The sequence below is a fragment of the Anopheles moucheti genome, chromosome 3 (genome assembly GCF_943734755.1).
Source record: "Anopheles moucheti chromosome 3, idAnoMoucSN_F20_07, whole genome shotgun sequence".
Lineage (NCBI taxonomy): Eukaryota > Metazoa > Arthropoda > Insecta > Diptera > Culicidae > Anopheles > Anopheles moucheti.
Genome location: NC_069141.1, coordinates 26,830,700 through 26,853,294, shown reverse-complemented (window position 1 = coordinate 26,853,294; position 22,595 = coordinate 26,830,700). Strand labels below are relative to the sequence as shown.

Here is a 22,595-nt window from a genome sequence, read left to right as displayed (position 1 = left end):
TGGAAATTCACTTCCGGTATCAGATAATCCTATGGGTTACCAAATTAATGATTATTCCATGCTAACGTGAAATGAAATTCTGATATAGTTCATCTATTTTAAATTACTTTTGCTTAATGCATTATTCTTAAATAGTTTAGTAACGATAATTACGCTTTAAGGAATGTAAAGTTACGAAAACGTGTGTTCGACTGTTGGAACGTAAATGTAGTTAGATTATTTTGAGCTCACACATTTTTGAAAAACATTTAATTACTGTTCATTATCATACGATAATTATTGTAGAACGATCCTATGGAAGTTTTGAGGTGATATATGGCACAAACTGTCATCTTGTGATGACCAATTTGACCGGATATCCGATGTTCAGACTTGGTGCTTGGTGGTGATATCCTTTCACCATGCAGAAGTGTGAATCAGATAAGAAAACAGTGAGCATTGCTGGAACGCTCTTCAGTCGCTTGGGTTTTTATTGAGATTTATAGTGGAATTCTTCAACTGAGCACGCTGTAGCAGAGTGCGTTGAATAGTGATTGAACAGTTCTGAGCAGTGGTGGTGTGCATATTGGTCAAAGCACAGGTAAAGTGTCGCAGGACGCACATTTCGCAAAGCAATTCTATTTCCTATGTCAGTTATTTCGGCAATCTAAAACCGTAGCGGCCGCGTACATTCACGCAAGTCATTGGGGCAGAGCCGGTTTGGATGGAAAACTGAGTGGGTATGGGTGAAGTTGAAGAAGAACTCGCTTGCAGAAAAGGGAGAGAACGATTTTTACCAGCGTGGAATGGAGAAGAGCGCAAATCGCTACCGAACGGCCTTTGGTGTGACAAGGAGCGAATAGAGAAAGAAGAAATGAAGCTGTAGAGCGTGAGCGTGTGTGCGTGAAAGAATGCGTACCCATGCACGCACCGTGGTGGTGTGCATAACAGCAACGCAGTAGCAGTTTGCCGTGGACCCGTTGCGAAGGTGTTGGTGAGGTGTGTTTCACACAGGGCTTGGAGTTAGTGTGCGTGTGTACAACGTACGAGTGAAAGAGAAGGAGCGAAGAGTGCGTGAAATTGTGCACAACAGCGGCGCAATGGCAGCTCGATTTGCGGTGTGGTAATGTTAGTAGAGAGTGATCCTTGTCATCGAACGGACGGCTTATTCCTGGCTCCGGGTGTTGTGCGCTGTGTAAAGGTCGGAAGATTTTTAGGTTATAAAATACTCGGGGGGTTTTCTTGGCCTTCTCCTAAAGTACGCGGCCGGCGAGTGAGAAAAGAGCAAACCGGGTCAGTTAGAAAACCAGCCCAAGCGTATTGGACTTGGAAGCGCATTGACAAAGTGTGGTGTGGTTGTGTACACGGTGCAAATCCTACCGAAAAGCCAACGTGGTGTAGTGAAGCGCAAAGACGGCATTCCCTATGTGTTCTAAGTAGGCGGGGATGTTGGTTTTTTTTTCAATATGGGAAGATATTCCAACTACGGGCACTACTATTTGTGAAACTGTGAGCGCCGAATACCCTTTATTGGACTTTGACTGTGTTGTGTGCTAGAGACCCGGCAAATGTACTTCTGGTGTGCACTTTTTTCGTGGATTGTGACGCAAACTGTTCTGCCCCATCCTTTCGCATCCTTCCCAATTTGTAGTCAACAGGAGTTAAATCGTTCATTTCCCCGTTTCCGTGTTTTTTCTCTTCTTCTTCGTCGGCTGGATTGATGTATGGTGCATCATCGATCTCCCTCTCTCTATCTCTCTTTCTCTCTCTGTTCAATATAGGCGATAGAAGTATTCGAAGTAGCGCTTTTGAGCAATACTGACCAAAAAGGCACAGTTTCCGGAAACTGAAACGATCCCTGGCAAACCGGAATCAGCAGTTAAGCACCAGCACCAGCACCAGCAGTGACAGCAGTACGTTATTTTTTGCACTCAGAACACCGGAGTAATTTAATACAAGACAGAAAATGAGCTGGCAGGATTACGTCGACAATCAGCTTCTCGCTTCGCAGTGCGTGTCGAAGGCAGCCATCGCCGGTCACGATGGTGGCGTTTGGGCCAAATCCGAAGGCTTTGAGGTAAGTGTGAGTGTGTGTGTGTATTTCGAATCGGGAGATTTATGTGATCCTTTGTTCTACGCGTGAAAAAGTGTAAGGAAGTGTGACAAGAGCGGGTTTAAAACGGTCAGAGTGGCGAAATGAAACAGTACGGTACGGTTGTAAGTGGAAATAACGCCCAAGGATCGTAGCAGCAAAAAAAAAGGATGTCGTCGGCATTTTTTTCACCAACTCGAAAAAAAATTGTCCAGAAGGGGGTCGTAAGACAAAAAAAAGTACCTTTCGCGTGAGTGAGAAGCGAGCAAAAGTGAGATAGACCTGACTGTACCGCTAGAAACGTTTCATTTTTGTTGGATTGTGCGTGAGAGCGAGCGGGCGAGCAAAGTGTCCAGGAAAGCGAGCGTGAAGGCACTTTTCTTCTTCTTTCTCCTTATTACTTGGGTTTGCTCAGCGCGAAAAAGAAGGAAAGGGATGGCTAAAAGTGATGTGAGCATATGAGAGTGAGAAGCGTAGTGAATTTTATCGTGGCCTTTGCTCATCAAAGGGTGTGACCGATGAGATGATGATGCGGCGGCGAGATGGACGAATTTTTGATATCTTATTCTCCACCAAAAGGATAATCATATAAGCAGTTCAATGAAGCTGTGTTATTGGAGTTACTTTCAATGGGAATGAATGTATCTCCGGGTGCAGTTAATGTCTCCGTTCTGTGACTATCTGGGGGAAAGATTGCTCATCCTGCAAGAGAATACGCTGATTCACATCCGGAGTTCCAGTATTGAAGTTTACCATTACGCGTTTTGTAATCGTCGTTTTATCGAGTTCAAAAGGATGAAGTGTGCATAAATACACCTTTTGCTGTAATGAGTAATATATACACCTTCTAATCGTGAAACGTGCACAATCGACAAGACACCAAAAACTGCAATAATGAGTAGTGAGAAGAAGAACGATCTTTTGCCGGCTCACTGAACGAATTTTCAAAATGGCGCCCTCTTCCCTCCGGGGAGTTTGGTTTGTGAATGATTTGTCTGTTCTCTGTTGTTCGTTAGGCAAAAGATGGGGCTTCAATACGCATTTTGTACCATAAATTTTGATTATTCTCCAAGCTTGGTTTAATTGAACTTTTGTAACAATTTTATTCATGTTTTCATTGCCTCCCCGGGGGTGTTATGTTTCTCACTCACGCGTTTTTTTCTGTCTCACTTTTTGCAACACTCACTGCTATTGTATTGTGCACGCACGGAACGATGATGTATGTGTGGTGCAGGATGGACGGCAAAAGTGTGTTTCTTTCACGCACACACCTCTGCTTGCGGTACGGGCCACAGAGAGTCACACCCATACAAACATTTGCTCAACACTGCTTAGCAACGAGTGCGCGCGTGTGTGGAAAAGGGCAATCTTTATGCTCCCAACACACACACGCACGGATTTTGAATTTCGCATACGGGGGGCATACAAAAGATGCGTGCGTGCGTGTGTAGTGGTGCGGTGTTCTGCACTAGCGAAAAAGAAAGAACGGCAAAAAATGCCGGTGAATTTGAAACCGGTTCGCCGCGTACTTGACTCTCTACCAGTTTGGAAGTAGCTGCGGTGCGTGCTTGCGTGTGTGTGGGGAGTATTGTTGGTGGGTTGGTTGGTTGGTTGGTTGGTTGGAAGAGAGGAGTGTCTGGTGGTTGGCAAGAAGGAAATATTCACCTTGATTGCACTGTCACATACTATCCAGGGGTCTAGATTTATATTTTCAACAAAAATTGAAATAAACATGCTTAGACTATGTTCGGGAATTGAAAGAGGCGAATGAAGCTGATAAACTCAAAGTCTATAAAAATAATGAACAACAAGGCTGAACTAATAGTCAACTTTCGCCCTTTGCAACGGCGCATTCGATGCGCAAAAGTACGTGTTTATCTTATCTACTCGAGAAGAGAGGTGTTGCTAAAACTGCCCTTATGAAAAGGCAGATAAAAAACGCATAGACGTGTGTGTGTGTGTGTTGAACAGCTAGAGGAATACATCGATTGCACTGAGAATATGTCATCTACGGCAGTTGTTAATGCAAGAGCAGTTAGCACTCATCGCAGCTTTACATTGTTTCCCTTTGTAGTGTTCCCCTCCGTTCGTCGTGCAACTGTAATTTATTTGCATCTGGGACCATATTTGATAAAGTGTGCGTGCCATATTTAAGTAACGCGTGCTGGCCCTTCCTTTCTCAACGGGGTGGTATGGTCCGCCCTTCCGCCTGTGTCCGGTTTTGAAAATAACACGCACAAAACAAACATGACATTCTCCGTGCACAATATGACTCATCGTTGAGTTGGATGGATGATTTTTTTTTTAACTGGATTTAAACACTAATCATGCTCTATATTCTATTTATATATTAACACTGTCTTCAGCTTATGAAAAATGGGACAAAATAGTATTTCTAAAGCTTCTACATCATCTTGGGCTCCGATGCTTCCTTTGCATGAAATTTAACAGCCTTATCCTTCTTGTTTTTAGCTCCCCTGTCTGCAGTATTCTATGGGGGAGTAGCGGCGTTACGGTACTGTGAGGAACACATTTATCATGTTCTTTTACCCCTCACTGAGCGAATCCAGGACCAGGCGGATGAACAAGAGTTAGCGAAAAATGTACCACCGGAAGCGGAATAAAATATGAAAACCCGTACAAAAGCACAAAGCGACCAATATTTGGTGTAGAAATCAACAATATCTTGTTTATTGTCTACATAATGCAACGCGATACGATTTATGCATACTGGCGATTGTCCTTGGCCAATAACTGTTGTTAAAAACGTGTCGAATGCTCCATTCATGGTTTAGATTGGCTTAGGAGCCATTAGCACTGAGATGTTATTGGCGTATAAGCATTAGCACAAGACCCATTCCATCGCTAAACAAAATCAAAAAAGTTTCTTGGAAAATAGATTAATTCAACGTCTCCGGAATTTGCATTTGATGAATGGGTGAAGGTTTAAGTCATTCTCGAAGGAAAGGAGACATGCGCCATGCCACTATAAAGCCATAAGAACCGTAAAGGGGAAGTGCAAACATTAACTGTTCATTACTTCCAGAAAGTGTGCTTCTAACGCACTTCCCAATGATTGTACGGGAATCGTTTGCTAACACATAGAGACAGTGTTCTGAGAGCTTTACGATTGTGTGGATCAACGATCCTCCGTAGCAATTGAAAACGTGAATCCATGAGGAAAACCTTGGCGAGGAACCCCCCACTTTTGCTGGCCACTTCTCTACATGGAAGAGCATCATTCTTTACCACTCACCCGGACGGACTGCCCCAAGTACCCTATTTGGTGCGATTAAATGAGTTTTAACATATGGTAAGCAAATTTATTTCCTTCTCCTTGCGATAGCATATTCGCTCTTTGTGTGCCGTCTTTCGGGTGCCGTTTTTCCCTTTGGTGAGGTTGTTTGTTCTGTTCATTTTTTCGCCTTTTTTTAGTGTGGCATTTTCCGCCCATTTGGTTTTGGTTAGGAAGCAGCATAGAACTGTTATTGGGTACTTCTATAGAGCGCTTTTTGGAAGTTTCTGTTGTGTGCCAGCCCAGGAGTGTTTGTTGATTTAGGTGTGTTCGGTTCCGTACACTGTCCTTCTTCTCCCCTGTCTGGATCGTCTCGTTAGCAATCGATGCTGCCGGGCTTCATCAATAGGGTGGAAAATGGGAAAAGAACAATATGCTGAAGTTTCGACGAATATTTTCTCATAAAACACACACACGACGACGGGGCCGTCCATATGGTTCCTTAACGTGGAGAAAAAACAGCGCTGTGGTGGGATCGGTGGATCGATTACTGCCGGCTGCCTGTCGTCGTTGTTAGCGAAGAAGAAGAGTGGTTGGGTAGAATACATGCACTCCCTGATAATGCTGCAACTTTCCATTCTTCTACTTCCACACACTGCCTGCTCTTCAATAAAGTGACGATTGTGCGAAAGGAATGAGTAATCCATTTCCAACCGGATCTATCAAGGGCAACGGCATAGCGTATCACAAAAGGGAAATGATTTGAGCATATCCTACTGCTACACTGGAAGGAGGAAATGGAGGTTACCCAAAAAAAAATCGTCCGTTAGAACGCCTGCATCGGCTGGTGGAACGGAACTCCCTGCGCCGCAGTCAATTTGTCAAACGTTGATTCAGAAAAAGAGCGATGAATAGTGGCCGGAAATGGCAAATACAGACTCTGATGACGGTCGGGAACACCAGCAACCACCAAAACGCACGGTTATCGCCGGGGTCCACACGAGCCTGATGATGGCGATTTGGTTTACTTGCTAAAGCGCATCCAATACTGTGGTGTGTGCTGCTTGCTCATCTATTGGAAGATGATATGTCGTGTCAGACTCGGGACAGATCCGTTGGGCTAATGAATGTGGAAATATATGACATGGACAAGGTGCAGTAGTACTAGGAGCAGTATTTTAGAGGAAGTAAGGTAATTTTTCATAGTCACCTATAAGCTCCAATATTTACTTCCAACAAAGAATGACTGATGATGGAGTTATTTTGTAAAAGAATTCGCTAGTTAGACACTTTTATTGACTGTTGCGAGTGTTTACCATGCAAACAAACGTGGAACAAACCAAACTGAGTGAGTGTGTGTCTGTTGGGTTGAGTCATCTTCATTTCGCATTCTCAATTTTGCTCTCTACGTGTTTTTTTCATGCATTAAGAGATGTGCATTTCATCCGGTGTATTCTGAATAAATAGCACAATTTCTCCAATAGCTCTCTTTGCCAAACATTACAAACCGGAACTGTGCTCTCATAAAACTCCATTTGTTGTCCGCTCCTCGGTAGAGAAAGAGTTACTTCCAGCAGGATCTTAGATGCGATTGGGGGGTTTTTTTTTGGTCGCGATTGCTTGCTCGTATGGAATAAGGAAAGGGAAAGAGAAAGTTACCAGCGCTTCGACAGTTTGGACGAAACTTATACACATAAAAGAAGGAGCGTACAGTGATGGGTGATTGGCGATTTCTTTTCCCTTTTTTTCTTGCGGTATTTACGGGCCACGTCTGTCGCCTCCGGAGGAGATCCAAAGGTTAGCCATCGGAAGTATCTAAAAGTATCCGGCACGCATTATAACCTGTGCGACACACGTCCCTCGGCTGACTTTTTCGTGTATCGGTAAAGGGATACACGTGGAGCGTATGGAGAACGTGCAACAACAACCGGGGAAGGGCTCATAAATATTCGAACTATTCGAATACCGGTTTGTCTTGTCTTTTCTCCATTTTTAATGGTTAATGGATGAGGTATGAGATGTGCGGTATATATGAGAAAAAGCAATCGTTTAAGTCACCGTACCAAATGAGACTTTTTTTTGTCGAAGTTTGTTTTGGTATCTTCAATCATGCGTTCGCTTTATCACAAAAAAGGGCGGAAGAAAGTTAGACGAGAGTTACAAAACCACGAACCATCCATATTCATGTCGGGTGTTTCGAAGGGTTGAGAAAGCTCTACACTTAATATGTCTCCCAGGGAATTAAAAGTGTTTTGGAGAATTATTAAACAATCGCTCAATATTATTTATCAATAGTAATTATTATTAGTATCATGTTATAAAAGCAATCTTCTCACGCTAGGTTGTGGTTAACTGCAATTAATTATCGGCTTAATCCTCAGAATGTCTGTAACGAGTCATCATCTCCCAAATGGGTTTTTGCGTCGCCTAGAACGGGTGGGGGAAATCCCATGACCAATAATCGTAAAAACAAGCACTGCATCGAATCATCGGCGAAGACGACGACGACGACGACGACAATGACTGTGTCTCTGTCAAATGATCACCAGGTTGGCCTCTAAAACGGGTCAGTGTGTTCATGGCACACATTGAAGTTGCACTTTCTGTTGCTGCACCCCATGTGCGATCGAAACCGTTTTCCCCCTGGTTGGTTCTGGCATAATACACAGTGTAGAGTAGGTGAAGGTCATAGACTCGAAGGTTGCTGCCTCCTCGCAGAACGCGCCGATATTGGGTGCAGTGAGACCTGGCCTATTCGAAGTCGTCAATTTCGACCTGGAAAGGTGCGAGTTGTGTTGTCTAGCCAACTTGAAGAAGGTGGAGTAAGGGATCCCATCAATGTGTGTAGGATGTAGGAATCGCGTGTCCAATTTTTATGTACATATTTTTACCATAGCCCGAAACAGAGACTATAGACTCGGGGAGCGTCTGTCTATCAGCTGTCGTAAGGTTATGACCCCCCCCCCCCCCATACCTATACATATATATTGATTTTGAACATTCTACTTTGCGTCAGTGTTAAGGGCCCGGGAGGGATTATACATTTAAACCGGGAAGGAAACGCGAGTAATGAACCGGTGAGTGGAAGGGCCAAGAGTGGGACGTAGGCGCATTTCTAAATTTCACAGGAAATCCAATTACCCTTGGGCAAGGTCGGCGATGTACTAGAATGTAGTCGAGTTTTTCCCTTGCTTTGAAGGCAATCGTTCCAAGGTGAAGAACCAAGCGGCCGCGGGAAACAACAAGCAAAATGGGACATGAGAGTGTGGTAGGTTTTGTGGGTCTCCTCCGTACCCGCATATATCAGCTGTGCTAATGTGGAGGATACACGGAAGCGAGACGGAGAAGAAGGAGTCGAAGGGCAATTGAAACAGAGCTAGAGATAGTGGCGAGCATCATACCCTTCTGGACATGATAAACACAATAAAAACCAGCATCAAACCAGCCCAGCTAGTTGTTGTTGTTAAGTAATGTAAGCCCGGGCCTGGAGGTGTTTGTGTGTGCTGTGGTCTGTTGTAAGTACTAATACCAGCAATATTGGTGCACTTGTGCCACCGCTATCGGTTTCGTTAGTCGGGCCTCAGATAACTAGTTTTGTTGTACACAATCGGTGTGTGTATTGAAGAACACAGTGAGATAGCTGCAATGTCAGTTGGGCAGCAATGTGCGCACTTGACACATTCTTGGGTTTCTGAGTCGAATTCTGGCGAGTCGCGCGCATTTGCTTATTACGTCCATTCTCCCGGACTGTCCATTGGTAAAGAATGCAGGGATGATTAAGGAAACAGTTTATCGGGATTGGGCAGTAGTAAGAGGTGGCTTATAAGCTGGCTCGAGTATGTAGATCTTCAATTCGTCTATGGGTATTTTCTATCATTACATTTATGTTTAAGTTTGGGCTAGGATTTGAAAATTATTCGATTCGCTTCTAAATTACTTCTGTTAGAGAATTGTTAAATTGAATATTCAAACATCTTCATCCATTGATCGATTGTCGGAAGATCACAATGGAGCGGACCGAAAAAGAACCATCATGCTTGAATTATCAAAAATTATTTCTGCTTGATGATGATTTTTTCTTCACTTTTGCTGTTTCCCTTGCTGCAATCGCTTCACATGTTCGATGGATGCAAGATCCTATCACTTCTCGCTATCGTCGCTCGTTGGTGACCTTCAACCGAGCAAAGTGAAGACGGAATTCAGACACAAGCGGAGTGTTCGTCGTGCAAAACAAAGGTGTCGCGTGTTTGCCATTTTAATAAAGAGCCGTGAGTGAACAGCCTAACGTAGCATATTGATTAGCGTATGTTGATGAATGGCGAAGGAAGCGGACATGGATCATCGCTGTAGGGGCGAGGTTGTCGAACGCGGATGATCAACAGATCGGACGATTAATAATGCGCCATGCATAGATGTTTGAATAATTACGGCGGGGAATGTCTAGCACACGAGCATCCCAAGACTAATGTGATATGTGTTGTATTTAGTCCCGTTTGGAGTACGCGTGTCGAGGTCGAGAAGTTGTTCTGAGACACAGCAGGGAACTTTAAGCTCCGGGTCCGGGTGGTGCCATTAACACTCACTGGGGAGGAGCGAGGGATGAATCGTATGGATTTCTCAATTAGTCCGACGGTGTCGATTGATGCGCTAATAAAGGGTGGATGCACAACGGTTGACCTTGTCCTGCGATTTTAGCAAGACATTATAGGCGTCGTTTCTAGGGTTGGGTTTTTTTTTCGAATAGTTGATGTTTAGATGTTGAATAGTCGATAAAGTTGATGTTTTCAGTAGTCACACATAGATTTTATCTCGCAACACGTTGTGTTGATGTGGATACCATTAAAACAACCAATTAGCTACTAGAGCCTTTTCACATTCTTCCTATGGCTTGGAGTAATTCTTTCCTATGTATAAAAAAGCCAAATGATATAGAAACAAACGATGCGAATGTTGCGTCTTTCGCATTTAATTCAATCCGTTCGACTGAGTAAACCGGACGTACATGTTTTCGTTGACTGCTTCATTTTACTTAAGGAAGGTTACCGTCCCACCGGGACGGGACTTCTTGTTCTTTCCGTCTCGCGGAACTGGTTGAACCGGTGTGTTCCGGTGGGAAGAGTGGAGACAAGCGATCAAAGATGTTTTTTTGCCTCATTTTTGCAGGTTGAGCTGATGTGTCACCCGAAGTATGTGCGCATTCAAAATGGAGCGCAACAGGGATGGGGAGTAGTTTGCTGGCTCCACCTGTACACGCACAACGCGGTCCTCGACCACCGCAACCCCTGAAGCAGAAATTGCAACGCATCATCGGTGGCCGATATGGGTGGTGTAGTAGTAGTGGTGTTGGTAGAGAGCCACCTTTGGAAATGGTTTTTACGTTGGCTAAATTAAAGTTGATATGCGGACGAAGGTAGAGAAATGTGAAGAAAGAAAGCCTTAAAGGAGAACTATAGAAAACCAGATAACGACTTTACAATACCTTACCGTAGTTGGGACATTTTGACGTGTCTGAATACGTATATGTGCGTGCGGGGTGCGCGCATACCGGCGTCACATGTTTTGCATTTGGTGTGGGAAGGAGGGGGTCCGTTGGGGGTGAGCTTTATGCAGTTGCAATATCACGTTTTGTTGCTAACCAATAATACCCTCGCCACGAACGACACAATACCCAGTGTGGATTGTTGTAGTTTTCATCAACAAGGGCGTTAAATGGTGGAATATTAATATCGATAACATGCGTCATCATAATCATGATTGTTAATGTTTCAAATGCACTGGAACACAAACATTGAAGGTTCCAAATTGCTTATCAGTATTGGTTACTTGTTATCTATAATTAATATTTTTTGAACGGTGTAATATACAGTTTTTAATACCAGTAGCGGATTTGGTTCAGTTTCATTATTGTTGTTGTGGCAAATTTCATCTGAATGTATTCTTCTTCATTTTAGGTGATCCGAACAGCAACGGTATTTCTGTGGTTTGGTTTTGCCCCAACATCAAAGATCAATGATCGATGATTGATCGATCGAACGAAAGCGAAACCGCGATGGGTTTGCGGTGATCGTGTGGGACGAAGGAATACATCAGAAAGTAAACCTTCCTTTATTTACCCTCACAGAGAAGAGAAATTTCCTTACTGGCAGCAGAGAGCACCACTAGGATACGGGATCATAGCAACGCGGTCGTTGGCAGAGACGATGGCGAGCGCTTCTATTTTTTGCCACACATTTTTGTCGAGACCGTTTTGCATATTCTTAGCTACGCACGTTGCGTTACCATTCGGTTCTGCCATGCTCACTGTAGCAATGAGTGAAAGGGTACGGTAGATAGTGGTTCGATTTTGATCTGGTATCTTACGCTGTGTGATTGGTAAAAATTTACCAAAGCGACCGATTGTGGTGATGCAATAACGTTAGTATCTACTGTGGCGCGTAGTGACATTTTGCACTCGAAATACGGCATATGACGTAATGGCCCCTTCGCAAGTGAGACATTCAACGTTCGATTAGTCATCTTCGCGCGGTGGCACTCCGTATCTACCCTGCATGGTGGATCGTTTAAAATCAATGAGTTAGCGTGTGTTGACTCAGGAAATGGTATTATTTTGTTGTTAAATTGTTTGTTATTCATACACGAGATGACTAACGCTTGTTTACGATAGCAGTTTTCTGAGGAAAATGAATATTTACTGTATGAATCTGATCATCGAAATGTGTACTAAAGCTGGGTGTTCTGCGGAAGGTTAATTCCCGTTATTGTGAACGTTATAACGTTATCGTAAAGAAACTTACATTTTGTGTATCAATTGCTTTGCCACGAGACGTCGTGGCACACAGTTGCAATCGGCGTCGAAACATGAAACCGAAATTATTCCATCGGTCTGGTGAGTTTCCTCTGGATCTTTTCCGCACCAAAGCAAAGACAGTTGGCAGACGGCGGAGAGATCGCTCTTTCTGCTTGCGAGTTGGTTGCATTTTTGTTTCCTTTCTACATCTTCACCACACACATCAACTTTCAAAAAATTACATCCCCCTCGATAGTGTGTAGAAACAGGGAGGAAGGGCCGTGATTTTCTTCCCTTCCCTTTCCCGACTTCAAGTGCACTGGATGATTAGTTAAAGAAGGAATGATTTTTCTTCCCCATCCGGCGGTGCCACATTCCTTCATCGTTAACCGAAGTGGTGGGACCATTAAGTCATGCTCGTTGAGTGCGCGGGGATGATTCTGCGCTAATGATACGGAAAAATGGACTTCCGACACACTGTGGCTCCACCGAAGCTCCATCCCGCTGCGGTTGGACAGTAGGAGCAGCGAACAATATTGCTTGCGTTTTTAACTCTTCTGTTCTTGTTTGTCCTTATCTACTCCAATTTAAGCTGTACGTGCGCATTGTTTGCGTTGTTTTGCACGCAATGACGTGATAATTGATTAAATGGTAGCGCCTAAAGACAACTCACTAATTTCTTCCTGTGTATCGAAGCGTCCTGGCCGAGAGTTGGCGTACTGCAGGTGCTAGTAATAAACGTTCTTTTTCCCTCTTACCTCGCTAGTTATATACTGAAGTAGTAAACGACCACGAATAAAAAAGAACACACGAAATGTGGTGTGCGCTTTGTGTAGATGCTTTGGCTGTTAGGCTTTGTTTTCTTCCTGGCACTTCACATAAATCCATCCGTGTGTGCAATTTTTATGAAATTGTTACAAAATAATAAACTCTGGTGCCGCGCTGCGCATCGATGTGGATGGTGATGTGTTGCTGCACGGTGAATGAAAAAGTAAAAATGCGCAAAGCTGGCGCAAATGCTGCGTTATGTGTCTCTGAACTGAATCGGCATTTTGCTTGTTTTGTTAGTCGTTTTTTACCTTCTCATTTCTGAACCCACCGCATGTATCCGCTATGTTGTGATTGAGGGGGTTTTTGGTTGCAGGAGGAGTTGGTCGGAAAGATTGAATTTTATTTATTTTGGAGTAACCCGTTTGGGTGCCTTCGAGCCGCCCCCCCCTTCTTGTCCAGACTTTAGTTATCCACCTTTTTTTTATCCGAGTTCATCGTGAAACGGTCAAGTGCCCCGAGTCGGAGTCGTGCCTTGGCTGCGATTTCATTTCTTTCATCCGATTCTTCATTACGGTTTTAGTTTTCTTGTGGCGTTTTTAACTCATTATCGCTAGAAAGTGGAAAGATCAGAGTACAATTTTTGGGGAGTGTTGATGAATGCGCACCGGTTGGCTGGAAACGGTGTCACGAACGCTAGCGAAGGGGTATCTTTATAGGAAGGTCATTGAATAGTTGTTTTTTTTTGCACCGGCAAAGAAAGAAGTTAGAAACGCGCAAGAAGATAGCGCACCCAGATCAAACAAAGCGCAGCAGACCGGGAGGACTTGTGGAATTGTCCTGTCTTTAGTGGGTTGGGAGGGAGAAGGTCAATGGTTGCGAAAGTGAAGTGTTATGACCCTATCAGAGCTGGCTGATTTTTGGACCATTTTTTCAGCAAGGTGAAGGTGGTTATGATTCATGCACCACGGCTGGCAAATATTCCATGACAACTATGCAGAAGATTCCTTTCAAAACGAACACGAACCCGATCGGCAGTAGTAGGTAGCTGTGATCTACCTGGAAAACTCGTTGGCCCAAATCGAACTTAATTGCCCGGAACGTCCACACGATATATAGCAGTGTGTGTTTGGTGCTTGGTTTCTTTTTGGTCTTTTGCCCGATTGCCGGTGGCCGAGTTCGTCGGCTCGACGAATCATCCCCCTTTCGATGTGGAAGAAGATGATGGTGCTATATCCTTCTTTTTCGACTTCGCGTCGTCGGTCGGCGAAAGCTATCGTGGCAGCGAGGCAAAGGTGGAAATATGATATCATGAGGCAAAGCTCTAGTTCGTTACGCTCCAAATTGCTGCAAGTCATAGACGCACCCGAGCGCCAGCAGTAGCATCAGCAGTTGAAATTGGACATCCGCACCAGCACGCGAAAACTAAAAGAGTGTGCTTTGGAGCACAAGTAAGAGGAGAAATGGAAGAACGTACACGTTTAGTACGTATGGATGCTTTCGAATGGATCCCATCTTCAGCACGTTTACGACGATTTAACCTGCTTTTTTGACGTACTTTTGTTTGTTTCACTAAAATTAGGACCACCTAGTAAGATTAAGATGATTTAAACTCTTTTATTAGCTTAGAGCTTTAAACTTAGAGGAATTTGAGAGATTGTGTGATCTACCGCGCGGAAGATTGCACATTCCACCGTGAATCCGTGATCCTGGTCACGGCACCACCATGGCACAATTAGCGTTCGTGTAGTAAAAATAGGACTAGCAGGAATTTAGTGAAAGTTGTTACCTCATGGTGATGCATAGAATTAACTTTTTTCTTGAATTGCTATCGCCAAGCCACTCTCTGGTGGTGCGTCCGTATCTAATGGGGAAAGATCGATCCTTAAATGAAAACGATGGTACCAGAATTGCGATGGAATGCCGCCGATCACACATGGTTACGAAAGTCTTCACCATGTGTGTGATGGGACCCCCTTCGGAGGCCAATCATTACTCCTTTTTTGGCATCCAAAAGACACAAAATAAGTTCCCTCTCTCACTCTTTCTCTTCCTAACATCCAACAGCGCACACTTCACTCCATTTTGGTCGCAGGAATTTGGTGTCTACCAAGAGCAACTTTCTTCACCGATGCCGATGACCTTCACAACAATCCTACGATGTGCGAGATCAGTGTTTCTGGCTATTCGCACTCCGTAACGGCTACACGCGGCTCCTGCAGCAGTACACGTTTTCCTATCCCGCCGGTTGGGGGTTGTTTTCTTTGGATCTTTTCGAAGCGTGCCAATTTCTTTGTGGTGTGCTAATTTTAGATGTGCGTGTATCAGTGGGGTGCGTTTTGCATTCGGCTTATAGCCCTCTGAAATTGGAAATGCTGTGCGAGAGTTGGTTTGACGAAGAGGAGGAAGATCAATGTGCAATCTCGTTCACTGTGCAAGAGGTGCGCTTCAGAGTGCCATAAATAGGCTGAATGCTGCTTTTTTGCTTCTCTAGGTTTTTTTTATCGTTTTTGGTGTCCATTACGGGGTAAACGGTACATCGACGGACGTCATCAGTCGGTGATTTGCTCCGTGTGTCCATTTCTTTTCTCCGTGTGTCCATCCAGCATCTTTAAATATTGCCCTTACACACGTATTGCCCAGGGGGGTGTGGGGGGGGGGGGGGGGGGGGGGGTGGTAAGGGAAAGGTATTCACTGGGAGAAAAATTAGCTACTTAAAAGGTAAAAAATGGGGACCTCCAGCGTGTGTGTGAGAATGGAAAACAGCGGTACCACCAGACAGTGAGGAGGAGGAGAGTGTGCCACACATAAACGCCCTTGCACGTCATTTAAAGCACGTTTCATTTCCCGCGATATTACCACATTTGGGCAGTGGAGTGCGCGCTCGCACTCGATCCGTGTGGTGTGACGATGATTCAGAACACGATCGCGTCTCGCAGTGGTGGAGGTCTCCTCTGTCTCTTTTTCAACCCACCACCAGCAACCAACAGCAGCGAGGGGAGGGTGTCTCTGGTTGGTTTAGCGTTGTTGTGCCAACGGCGCTTTATCTTCTGCGTGCGGTTCTGGTGTTTAAATCCTATTTTGTCAAACCCACAGCGAAAGAGAAGGCACAGGTCCCGCTGTCTGTCATCGTCGCCAGTAGGTTAAGACTCAGAGACACACTGTAGTAGAATCGAGGCGACGATCGTTGATCCCCCGTGTTCGCGTGTGTGGTGTTCTCATGTCGTAGGTTAGGTTCTGCTTAGGAGCGGAGGTTGGATGCCAGGTTTTTCTTCTCGGAAACAAGCGGCCCGTGGAGTTCTGGTCGGGGGTATGACACAAACAATGCTAAATATAGATGTATCAAAGAATGTGGATGGAGATGGACGTCGATGGTGGTGGCGGCGGTATAGTGGAGGTGATGGTAATGCCCGTGGAGTTTCTCATGTCCCGCTTAGGAGATGTTGGCCTGTGAGTCGTGAATGCACGGTTGATCAGTGCTATGTGTTGAACGGTATTTCTCGGCGAGGATCAAACCTTTTATTGTGTGTTGTTGCACTGGATGCTTTGAAGTTAGATTTATGTCTTAAAGCAGGGTATTAGGAATCTCACATTATTTTAACGATTTCTTTCTTCAGGGATCGATCAGTTATGATCATACGTTTTACATACATTGTAACAGATTCGACCATGAAAACCATGGAGAGAACTGGGTCCTGTTGACTTGTTGACCGGTTGACAGAACTAGCATTAGCATGAATTAAAAGAATCATATTTCAATGATAACATATAGCTGTTATCATAATCCGTTTTCAATTATGAAACAAGTTACTTTAAAGTTGATAGTCAGATAGTGCAGACATAGGATTGAGTTAAAGATGTATGTTATTGACTAAATAAAAGTAACATTGGATGTGTTTCTATTCCTACTGAGTTTAACAAAAGCGATCAGCATCGGTAAATCTGCTCAAAGGTAGCCACAAAAAAGTAAAAGTAAGGCCAGGGTCCTAGCTTCTCGCGTCAGTTGAAAATGTAACCCTTGCTGTGAGACATCCGTTGACCGAATGCGGAATAAGGTGAAAGTTATTACCTCTGTTCGCCTCCATCACAACCTTCGTGTGTGTATTGTCCCTCTCCCAAGAGTCGCCGGTAGCAGATGTTGTGCATGGAACGTAATGCTCGTTATATGATCAAGATATGATTAATGGTGAAGAGCTCCCCCTGGTAGACCACAGACCACAGACTGTCGTATCGCGGGCAGGAGAGCATCATAACCCGTTTCATGAACTGTGGACGTTACCCCTCGTCCACAGTTTACGCGCATATAAACTCTTTGATTTGGAAATTTGATTGAGCGAAATTTCTCTGCAGCAAATGACTGTGCGGTTGTCACATCACTATTTTATCAAACACACTCGGTCGCTCTCGCGGGGGTACCCTTGAACGACCTCGGCAATAGCAATGACTCCATCAGTTTCCAGTTGGATGGCATAAGAAATTGATGACTTGGCGGGTGGGTGAATAAATGGAGTAGTGTAGTGGGATTGTTTTGATGTGTTGACTTCACTCGCGTAGTTGAGGACCTCATTTTGGTCGTCTCTCGGGATCATACAGACATTATAAAAATAATAAACTTATGTGTTCTTCACCGGGTAGATGACCCAAGGTGCTCTAGAATATGTCTTTCAAATTGCGTGGTAGGACAGGCGGCACAGATTTACGAATTGCGGGAGTTGATGCTGTTAAAAATAACATTTCGTCGCTGGCAGTTCCCACTTTCTTCACGCACATATTAGTGTTCACGCTGTTTTCACGCTTTGCACCGCCCCGTATTCCGTTTTGGTTGGACTAAGGCACACCGCGCCCTAGTCTCTTCTTGAGGTTGAAATTCGGCGATGAACCACCACCTCCTCCAACACGTGAAAAATGTTGGATACGCGGTGCGCGCACTCGCGTGTCCGTGGAGGAGAGAGTATCGTGTGCAACGGCTCGGTAACGAATGACGTTTTGTAACCAACCCGTGGTTGTGCGGCACCTTTTGGATTTTGATTGCGATACTAAAAGCGGTAATAATTTAATGTGCGTTGAACTCCATCCTCCTCACACCCTCCTACCCCGTTTTTGGTGTAACGATCCAAATTTGTATGCCACACGAGGATAGAGTGCGGCGGAGGTTGAATTAATCGTCCGAAGAAGCTAAAAACACCCGACCGATAGAAAAAGTGTGTGTAAAAGGTGACAAAATGGAACGCGCGGAGTAGTACGCAGTTTCTGTTGTTCCTGCCGGTCTTATGCGTCCCCCATCATGCGTTAATCGATTTGTGTAACCAAAGGAAGACAAAAAGCTTTACAACAGCCAGCAGCAGCGAACGCAGTGCAAGACATATCATCCGTAAACCCCAATATCTTCGCCTGTTGTGTCTCTCTGCGAGTGGCTAGTAGCTTACGTGCGTGAAAGAAAATTGTGCGCACTGTTACAGTTCGTTAGGTACGCTTCCGTTACAATTCGCAACATTTAGCCACTAATGTGCACGCTTTTAGGAATTTAGCACGTGTGTGTGTGGCTGTGGTGCATTTAATTTACTTTGTTCCATTCGATAGGTTGAGAGATGAGGTCTGATATGGGGTCTCTGAGGATTAAGTGGGTGGTGGTGTTGTGGACAACTGGAAAGTGTCGTTTGATGTGGGAGATAAAGAAATCCAAAGACCAATACCATACGACATAAGGTTTTGATAAGTTGACAGGAAGTTGCAGATATTATTCTGTTTTTTGTATTTTTGTTTTAAATTATCTTTCTTATTTATTGAAATGTACTACATGTTGTTTTCCCCGCTTATGTGTTGATATTTTGAGCAAAAACTCCCTTCTTCTACTCACTCACATTTGCAAGAATGTTGCTGAACGTGAACCCCTTATAAATGGCATTTTAATTAGCTCCGTCCAAAAGTGATGTCCTTCAGTGAGGTCTCGCACGACGAGGGAAAGACATTAGCGGGGTGTGCTGTGTGGCATGTTGGTACACATGGTTTGAAGGAGTGCTATTAATGCTATTTTTAAAAACTGTGTCAATTGAAATGGTTATAGCCCTAGACCCAGAGAATAGAACGAGTGAGTGGGGGAGAGCATACATGAGGGATAGAATTTCTTCGTGTATTCAGGGACAATTATTCATTCGCCAAAGTACATTGAGCATAGCCTAATTTATTGTCACCTTGGCTTTGTTGATACACTTGGGGTGTGCGTGTGTAAGCATAAGGACCATTTCGTTATAAGTGGAAGCAACTGTTTTGGAAGTGAAGGAATATTTAAACACATTCATTGTGTCTAGCAAATGTGGGATGCAGATTCCGCCCTGTGTAGTGGGAATGAATTTCCAACAGCTGTTTAGCGACATTTAAATCATGTAAATGAATTGCCGTTTGTGTATACACCCTGTAGACATGGTCTCTGGATGGTCTTATTCCAACATCACTTCACACGGTTGATGGATCCATTTTTTTCATTAATTTCGAGGTAAATGAGCAGTTGCAAAGTAGGTCAAACCCTGCCACTAAACCCCGGGAGGGGGGAGGAGGCCACGAGTTGACTGATGGTGACATTTGTGGAGGTCTCTCTGGATTTTGGACGGGCGTCAGTCGTCAATCATTTCATCCTCAAGGTCCCGTTCCTCCTTTCCCGTTCTTGTCACCAATTCACGCGAACTTTAATTAATACACATTTAATGTTGTTTACCATCATTTTACCAATATGAATCTTCTTGTTTTACTAATCTCCTTTTTTGTTTTGTTTGGTGGCCCCCATTTCTTTTATTACAGGTGTCGAAAGAAGAGGTGGCAAAAATTGTGCAAGGATTCGACAAAACCGAACTGCTCACATCCGGTGGTGTGACACTAGCGGGCCAGCGTTACATATATCTTTCCGGTACTGACCGAGTGATCCGTGCCAAACTTGGCAAAACCGGTGTGCATTGTATGAAAACGCAACAGGGTAAGTAGCGATTCGGCAACAGACCGACCCCACTGTGGTTAAGTATCAGCAACAGCTCAGGAACATTGTATCGAGTCGGTGGAGTGGAAATTTTGAAACAAAAATTCCCATCAAAATTTGATTGGAAATGTAAATTTAAATTAAGCTTGTAAATTCATGACAAAGAAGAGGTCACACATAGGCTTCACTTTGCTGTCGAAATTGATTTGCTGCTTATACGGGCACAAAAGCAACGGATGTTGTTGACGAAGTGCGCTTGAGTAGGCTAAAAGATAGAACCATAATGCATTTGTCACGTTGCTATGTAATAATGCCAGTAGGATTTGTTTGCTTATCAAACATATAATGCTATTTTTTATCGCTCGCCCTCGCCTCTGTGCACAGCTTCTGAACATATTGTCTCCCCAAGCATAACAACAATCTAAAACACGTAGTGCAACGTGTGTGTCGGCACAATGGAGGCGCGTACCACCTGCACACGATGATGGTGGTTTTGTTTGACTTTTGTACCCATCACGACGAAGCTTTGTTTGTGGCATATCAGAATAGGAATGCAATCGAGTCGCTGGAACGACGAGTCGACGGAATCGAGACGTGTAAGATTTTTCTATAAGGGTTTAACACCATTTAGTCGCGCTGCACTGATAGATATAAATCATGCAGAAAAAACTGGTTAGAGAGCTATCATCATCTATAACATTACTCATCCTTAGAAGATGAACCAGTTATTGCTGACAGTGCGTTTACCATTTAAAGAGCCAGGGAAATGTTGCATTTTCCTCTTATTTCTTGAGAAAAAATGGGAAGATGTCATTGCCATATAATTGACTTAATGTGTGTGCAATGTATTCTTTTTTTTCAATTCTCTCACATCTGTGTACCAGATTGAAGCAAGGCAAGATGGGAACAGTTGTTAAGGAATGGGGGATTGAATCTGGATCCAATTCCATGATGGAACTCAAACATGATTTCTTGCATTTTTTTCATTCTCGAACCGGTTCTTCGGGGAAATATAAGTAGTAAAATACGAAAGGATTAAACACAGTAAGGATTTTGTTATGTTGCTTCATAAACAGTTAACGAAAAGAAGCTACATTATGTTTCAATAATTGGTGGGGTTCGTACAGATGCAGTCGTTGTGCTAGAGAATATAATTGTTTTATTTCAGGAATTATTGTGATTACTGTTTGTAGCGTTACCAGTCAAGCCTAGATTGATTTTCTAACACTTTGATATGTTTCTTCATCTAATCTCGTTGTTGAATGTTATTGTTGCTACTACTTGTTCCAAATGTTGTTTTCAACATGTTGCAAACTGCATTATTCATTAAGGTTGTTTTCTTTTCTTCCATTTTCTCTTTCTATTCTTTATTTCTGGATGTGTTGTTTGGGGGTTGGTGCATTGCGTTATCTCATCTTCGTCACACTTCTCGCCGTCACTGGTCGTCACCGGACACGCTGCCTTGTTTACTTCTTCATGGGAATATATCTACTAAACTGCCGGATCAAACGCAACTTGCGCCAATCCTGGCGAATAACAACATCATCGGTTTCGCATTAACAACGATTTCCCTCTGCTGGATTGGTTGGTGCCGTCTATCGTGTGGGGATTTGCGTGCGTGCGTGTATCTGCCGCGGGGTATGTGTATGTGTTTATGCATTGTTTGTTATGTGTTTAATTCGGCCGGTCGTTGCTGCTGGTGCTGGTGTGTGCGTCCGTGTTCGATAATGTAGCTGTAATAGTATCAATCTATGAGGAACCCGTGCAGCCCCAGCAGGCGGCATCCATAGTAGAAAAGCTGGGCGATTATCTAATTACCTGTGGTTATTAGAAGGAAAAACCAACCGTGTAGGAGGTGTGAAACGGTCGAGGAAATTGGCAGAAGTGTGTGTGTGTGTGTGTGAGTTGATAAGACGGAGGAGAGAGAGAAGGCGAGAGCAGGAGTGATGAAGGAACCTAAATAGAATAGAGAGAAGATTGCCGTGAAGAGGATTGCTGCCGCCTCCCCCCCCCGTGTCCGCGCGAGTTTAGTGTGGGGTGTGCGTGTTTGGTTGAATGTGGTTGTTGTTTGCTAAATAATAATAATAATAATAATAATAAGCAAACCGTTCGCGTGTCCCCCCACACAACGCCATGTGGGGGGGGTTTGTGAATGCACCGGGAATGGCACACATACACAACACTGTACAAGCACACATCATCATCACACCCGACATCCGCAACAGCGCCCCGTAATGCAGCATCAGAGCATCATCTTTGGGACGGGCATGATCTCTCGAGCATGATCAGCACAGCAGTGATCCAGGTGGAAGGGGGTGGAGGATGAGAGAAGGGGGGAAGTACAGAGGTGAAATCCAAGAAGAGAGCGCAAGAACGTACAGGCATAAAAAAAAACACAGAAGAGAAGAAAACGGAGAACGGAGTGCGGAGAATGGTAAAACACATGTGTGTGAGGAAATATACTTTCATACTGCTTTTTTATAATTTAAACACTAGAAACACACTTGAATAAAGAGTCGAAGGATGAAGAAGATACAAAACAACAACAACAACAACAAAACTTAGATCGAAACATATGAACCCATGCCATGGATTGGATATGGAATTTGAAAACTTCATCATCATTCATTGGTGAGAGAGTAAATGGAAGGAAAGAACATACTGTTTCGTGTGAATGTGCGCGCGCGTGTGTGTGTGTGTGTGTGCATGTTTGTAAGTGGAAAATGGAGATGAAAATTGGCTTCGGATTATCGGAAAGTTCGCTATC

At 44.0% G+C, this 22,595-nt stretch overlaps 1 protein-coding gene across 3 annotated transcripts; it reads left to right on the top strand.

Annotated features, from left to right (window-relative positions):
- Nucleotides 1-416: 416 nt before the first annotated feature.
- Nucleotides 417-22,291, top strand: LOC128305820 (profilin). 3 transcript variants are annotated; one of them, XM_053043434.1, is made up of 4 exons: nucleotides 417-580; nucleotides 1,761-2,056; nucleotides 19,657-19,828; nucleotides 21,562-22,291. In XM_053043434.1, the coding sequence occupies exons 2-4, from the start codon at nucleotides 1,946-1,948 to the stop codon at nucleotides 21,657-21,659; spliced, it is 381 nt and encodes a 126-aa protein (XP_052899394.1). In that variant the 5' UTR covers nucleotides 417-580; nucleotides 1,761-1,945; the 3' UTR covers nucleotides 21,660-22,291. The 3 variants fall into 3 exon arrangements, with proteins under 3 accessions (XP_052899394.1, XP_052899395.1, XP_052899396.1); XM_053043435.1 differs by lacking the exon at nucleotides 417-580 and adding an exon at nucleotides 1,108-1,180; XM_053043436.1 differs by lacking the exon at nucleotides 417-580 and adding an exon at nucleotides 1,251-1,272.
- Nucleotides 22,292-22,595: the final 304 nt, after the last annotated feature.

Coding starts and splice junctions, on each gene's coding strand:
- LOC128305820 (XM_053043434.1), top strand. CDS start 1,946: ATGAGCTGGCAGGATTACGTCGACAATCAGCTTCTCGCTTCGCAGTGC. Junction 2,057..19,656: donor CCAAATCCGAAGGCTTTGAG/GTAAGTGTGAGT, acceptor CTTTTATTACAG/GTGTCGAAAGAAGAGGTGGC. Junction 19,829..21,561: donor TTGTATGAAAACGCAACAGG/GTAAGTAGCGAT, acceptor TCGATAATGTAG/CTGTAATAGTATCAATCTAT.